General features: G+C 36.6%; 1 protein-coding gene across 1 annotated transcript; it reads right to left on the minus strand.

Annotated features, from left to right (window-relative positions):
* Positions 1–4,486: 4,486 nt before the first annotated feature.
* LOC101397646 (olfactory receptor 8B3-like) lies at positions 4,487–5,475 on the minus strand. Its single transcript, XM_004443615.2, has one exon. It carries the CDS (start codon positions 5,414–5,416, stop codon positions 4,487–4,489), a length of 930 nt encoding a protein of 309 aa, XP_004443672.2. The 5' UTR covers positions 5,417–5,475.
* Between the last annotated feature and the right edge of the window lie 525 nt (positions 5,476–6,000).

Consider the following 6,000-nt stretch of genomic DNA (forward strand, 5'->3'; position numbering starts at 1 on the left):
TTATAGCTTCATCACCTACGTGGGGCCTCATTGTCATCAGCACCTAGCCCACAGAGGGTTGAAGAGAATGTGGACAGGACCCATCTTGGCCCTGAAATGGTTTCCATCATGTTTAAAACTCAGTCACATGCCACATTTCACCGCAAGAAAGACTGGAAAATGGACATTCTGGAAGAAGATGTGGGCAGTAGCAATCTCTGCCACACTGGGCTAACTATATTGGTGTCTATCAAATATCACTGATGTGAAGATTAAATAAGATGTGGTATGTAAGAACTTACTGCTGACCCTGGGACTTAGTAAGCACTACTAACTATAATGATTACTATAAGCTACCTCTATGGGTTTCCTTTTACTGTATAGGCCAGTATAAAATAAGAATATATTCACATATTCTAAACTAGGCATTAGAGATATTAAATACGAAATGTGATACTTGCTGTAAAATTTATTTTTTGAATATTTTACTCTTATTCGTGTTCTGAAATGCTTTTATTTACTAAAAACCATTGTTCAAATATCACTGATCTTTAAAAGTATGGTAAATTTTGAGTAATAATAATAATAATAATAAAAGCCCTGATAGATTTAGAATCAAACCACCCAAGTTCAAGTCTCAGCTCTGCAATTTATAAATTGTGATCTGGAAAAAGCCATGAACATCTCTGAGCATTAGTTTCATCATCTGTGACATGGGAACTAGGACCTCCTTCCTCACGTACCTCACAGTTCTTCCCTGAAAACATCCTGAGGGACAGATGTGACAGTGCAGAGAAAACTGCAGCACAACAGTCCTCCTAACAGCAACTGTAACACCCCGCACATATATTAGCATTCGAAGTGGGTTAATTCAAATTCATATCAGAGAGACTTTGAACAGCCTCAGTGATTCCATCACCCCTTCCACTCACTGAGGAAGGAAGAAATCTCTGTCTCAGAGTGTAAAACTTCCTCACTCTGAGAGTGATTTTAGTGTTCACAGGTACATATTTTGTACAGCAAAGTCCTCCATATGAACCAACTACTTCATTTGATGCTAAACTGAATATACAGTTTATATTGTGCCAGACTTAGGGAAAAATACCATGTCTGTCCCCAACACGAACATTTGCTGACATAATCAATGTTCAGGACAAATTGTAATTTCAGAATCTATCCACAGGTAGGATGTAACTCTATTGTGTTACGTTATGAAAATCTAACTTTATATCTTTCTCTTACATTGCCTTGTTTATGACTGACATATAGCACAGTCCCACACAATGCTAGGTGCTTAGCAGCTACAAAATGTGTTTTGTTTTGTTTTGTTTCTATGTAAACAAATAAATCATTGAAGCAATAATCATCTCATCTTGCTAGATTCATCAAATCATTCACCCTCAGCCATTCCTCTTGGGAGCTGGAACCAGGAACCATCTACTGTAGGTGCTTACAAAGATTAAAAGTGTGTTGCATGCAATGAAATTGATGTTAAGCAGTGATCTCATAAAATAGAAGACTTGAAGACAGTGTGTGTGTGTGTGTGTGTGTGTGTGTAGGGAGGTCATGCAAAGAAGAGTGGAGGATGGGGTTCAACAAGTTGGGGAGTTAGAAATTAAAGGGATATAGAACAGAACCCCTGTTACTTTTGATTTTCCTCAACTGTTAACCACAGTGCACCCTGATAGTGCCTATTATGAACCTGATCCTGAGCAACAATAGCAGTTTTCCCAGAGAAAGTTTACATTAAACAAATTCAGGATGTAATTAGGGAACTTTCTTTCTGGTCTTTAACTAGGAGGACCATTTTCTGTTATAGCTCAGAGTCCAAGCTTCTGCAGTGACTTAGAAACATCCCTTTCCTAGTACACAGACATAGGCGAATCCCATGGCTTGCCTGTTTAGCTCTCAGCTGTGACAACTTATAGAATTATAGTTTCTCTCATAACTTCTTTAGTGCCAGTCCCATAACACAAGGAAGCACACATTATAAAGGATAACTCTATGTTACACATGTGAAAACACCCTAACTTGATTCCTCTCCTTTGAGAGAAGTCCAAATAGACACATAGAGCTTCAGTTGCTAACTAAAAGCTATAGCTAAGTTTACTTTTTAAAAACTTTGCCACACTAAGCTTTTACAAGCTGTGTTTACACTTTGCTATTATTTTTTATACAAAATAATCTGAAAGAATGAAACTTAATTTGAAAGAATATCTTTTCTAAAAATGAAACATTTAATTTGTATTTGAGGCTTCTTGAGTGAAAGATTAGTGACCAGGTTTAACACACACTTTCAGTCACTTCAAATAGTGATAAAATATGTAACATTGGACTCACCTTTGGAATGTTTACAAAGGTTCCCAAGTAGCATAGATATTATTTACTTATTTAGATATACTTCTCTCTCGATAAGAAAAACAATTTTATCAAAAGGGACAGTAAGTAAATGAAAAAAAGCAAAAAGAAAACACCAACCAAGATTGACTATTTTATATAAATAGAACTTGTTAAGTGAGAATCAAGCATGCTGATTTTGAGGCTAGGGGATGCCATATGAGTGGTCATTTAAAACCGTAAATCAAGCATTTAGCAATGCCGAACATCTAAAAAACACACAAGCACGCCAACATACCAGTGTTGCTAGATTTCACAGTATCTAAGTCTTGAGTGGATAGGAGAAAACAAATAAAATTGAAAATATTATTAAATTATCTCACAAAATGTTGAAATTGCTACTTGATTAAGGATTAAGTGTTTTTTGAATAATCATTTTTGCCTGTTTTCTCAAAAGAAAAATAATCCAACATACTATTTCAAAAAAGAACTTATTACAATTTGATTTATTCACCCAATGTCTGTTTCAAATTATCATTGCTCTCCCAACTGCAATTAAGGTTTTTATACCTTAGAATCCACAAAGAAGTAACATAAAGAAGTGAATAAAAACATGAGTGATTTAGTTGTTCCCAGATCCTCCAGCCCTGTGGCTTTAACTTTCTTAATGTCAAATGACTTGGGCTTTTATCCTATCCAGAGAAATCCTGTGATCTCTGTAATATTTCTAAGACATTCCAGAAAGGGGAGGAGAGTCATAAAAATGGGCTTTTATAATCCGTCATTTTACTTTCTAGATTCCTTCTTCCTAATTTGAGTTTTAATTACTATTCTCTATTTTATCTCCCAAAAAGTGTCCTCTCTCTACCTGGTTCCCCAAATTTGGCCATAGCTTTTACACCTTCATTCCTCAAAACAATACTAATGTATAGTCATTGCGAATTATAATTTTGTGGAAGTTTTGTACTGTATATTTATAATACTATATAGAACAGGATAAAAATTCAGATTGAAATGTGGCTTCTAAATCATCATGACCACTCCTGGATAGGGACTTCTTATTTATTGGCCATGTGTCTGGTTGAGTCCTGGCCTAATTACACCTTCTGGGCTCCTTTCATTCCCATACCCTCTTCTCTGAATTATAAACACTTGTAAACATTCCAAACTCATTTTTTTTGTTTAATTTTGCCAAAGAGATACTTTTCCTATTTGAGCCAATCATTTCCCAACTATACTAGCCCCAAAGGTCTCCTCTTTCTCAACAAAAAGAACCATCAAGCCACTTTTCTAATAAAAAACAAAAAAAGTAATATCCACCCTGGGAAAAATTCATATATCATCCTGGAACAAAGCACAGTCGACTTTCAAATTAGAAATATTTTCTCATATTCCATGCTTACTGAAACAAAAATAATACAATAAAGTAGAAACAAAGTATACTAGGAAGAGTAGTAGACTTAAATCAGAAGATTGAAAGTTTACTCTAGACTTCTTCATTAAGAAGATATGTAACTATAAGTAAATCATTAACCACTCTGAACTTATCTTCCTAAACACGTAATAAATATATTTTGACAATCTGTTATGTGCAGAGTTGAGTGTCCAAAGGTAAGAAAACCCTTTGCCAAAGGAAACAAAATGAATAGTATTTACACATGCAAATTGGGTTATACTTGACAGTATTTATGGAACTTTCCATCTTTGGCATTAAGGGAGATGTTTTCTTTTTGCTTACTGAAGGCTGTGAACATGGGTGTAGGAACACATTTTCTGATTCATGCTTCCAATGCCAAGTGACAAATAAGACATCCCCAACGACATTATGTCTCCCAGTGTTCCTTGATTTGATCATTTGTAGATTAATCTTCTATTTTCAGAGAGAAAAATACAAGTACAAAATGATAAAGGAAAAAAGCAGAGATAATAAGTTCCTTTTTAAAAAATATTATTATTAAATGTGAAAAAAGATGATGAAATAAATTGTGCAAATGGGGAGAATGAGAGAAGACCTACACTGAAAAAGTGAAAATAAATTATTAAGAGAACACACATTTCTTTCAAGCAGGTAAGATAGAAACAGAATAAGAAAACTACAAATAATATTATTTTAATTAAACACACAGAATCCCTTGTCCTGTGACTAACTACAGAGAGATGTTGTTTCTGATCAAAACTTTCTCCTATTTAGAATTTTTCTCATAGCAAGTTTAACATCTTTGTTCCTCAAGCTATAAATTAAGGGGTTCATCATGGGAACTGTATTGGTGTAAAAGACAGAAGAGATTTTCCCCTCATCCACAGATGTAGCAGAAGATGGTTTGAGATACATAAATGCACTTGATCCAAAGAAGAGAGCAACAGCAATTATGTGGGAACTGCAGGTGCTGAAGGCTTTGGACCTGCCCCCCGTGGAGCTGATGTGGAGGATGCTGGAGAGGATGAAACCATAAGAAACAAAGATGGTGAGACTGGGCACACTGATGTTGATGCTCCCCGCAATGAATATTACCAGCTCGTTGATGTAGGTGCTCGTGCAGGAGAGCTGGAGCACAGGGAGGATGTCACACAAGTAATGGTTGATGGTGTTTGCATCACAGAAGGTCAGTCTCAGCATGCATCCAGTGTGGGCCAAGGCACCAGAAAATGCCATCAAGTATGAACCAAGCATAAGGCTGGAATACACTTTAGGGGACATGGTAACACTATACAAAAGTGGTTTACAGATGGCCACATAGCGATCATAGGCCATTGATGACAGCACATAGCATTCAGAAATAGCAAAAAAACAGAAAAAGTAGAGCTGAGTCATGCACCCCATATAGGAGATAATATTTTTTGACATAAAATTAGTCAGCATTTTGGGTGTAAACACAGAAGAATAGCAGAGGTCTATGAAGGACAAGTTAAAGAGGAAAAAGTACATGGGGGTGTGAAGGTGTGAATTCAGTCCAATCAGAGTCATCATGCCAAAATTTCCCAACACAGTGACCATATACATTACTAGAAACAGGAAGAACAAGGGGAGTTGGAGATCTGGCTGATCTGTTAACCCCACCAGAATGAATTCTGTCACGAAGGAGCCATTTCCAGTAGCCATTCTTCTCTAAGGAAATCTGTGGACACAGGAGGAAAGGTTACATTAGAGAACAACTCAGCTCTGCCTGCAATATTTCATCTTACAAGAGAGTGTATACACTGGAAATGTCTGAGACATGCCCACCTGGACCAGTAGAATCTGCCTTACCACTACCATGATACTAAGTGACACTGATATCCATTAATGGAGTCTAAATAAGCTAAATATAACCAAGAGTATTACAAACTTAGTCTACAGGGGGAAGGCCAGTGCTTCCATATGCAAACATGACTACTGGAAAAACTAAAGAAGAAGGGAAAGGTAGGGACCAGGACAGAATTTTCTTTCTCTCATCTCATGTTGTCTTCATTCATGTGAACCCTCCCCTTACCAGTAAAATTGGAGACAGCAACTCTTGCAACCTAGTGCTGGCCCCTAAAGCAGATTAGACTTGTTGAGGTGGGAACCACACATACTATTGCTAATCCAAAACTAAGGAACTAGAGCCCAGGAGAGGTTAATTTACTTCCTCAAGCCACATAAATGCGGAAGAGAGAGAGTTTCACCCATAGAGAGGGAACTTACTGAGATACCGCACCCTCTGA

The sequence above is a fragment of the Ceratotherium simum genome, chromosome 7 (assembly GCF_057802395.1).
Source record: "Ceratotherium simum simum isolate JZ-2026a chromosome 7, ASM5780239v1, whole genome shotgun sequence".
Taxonomy (NCBI): Eukaryota; Metazoa; Chordata; class Mammalia; order Perissodactyla; family Rhinocerotidae; genus Ceratotherium; species Ceratotherium simum.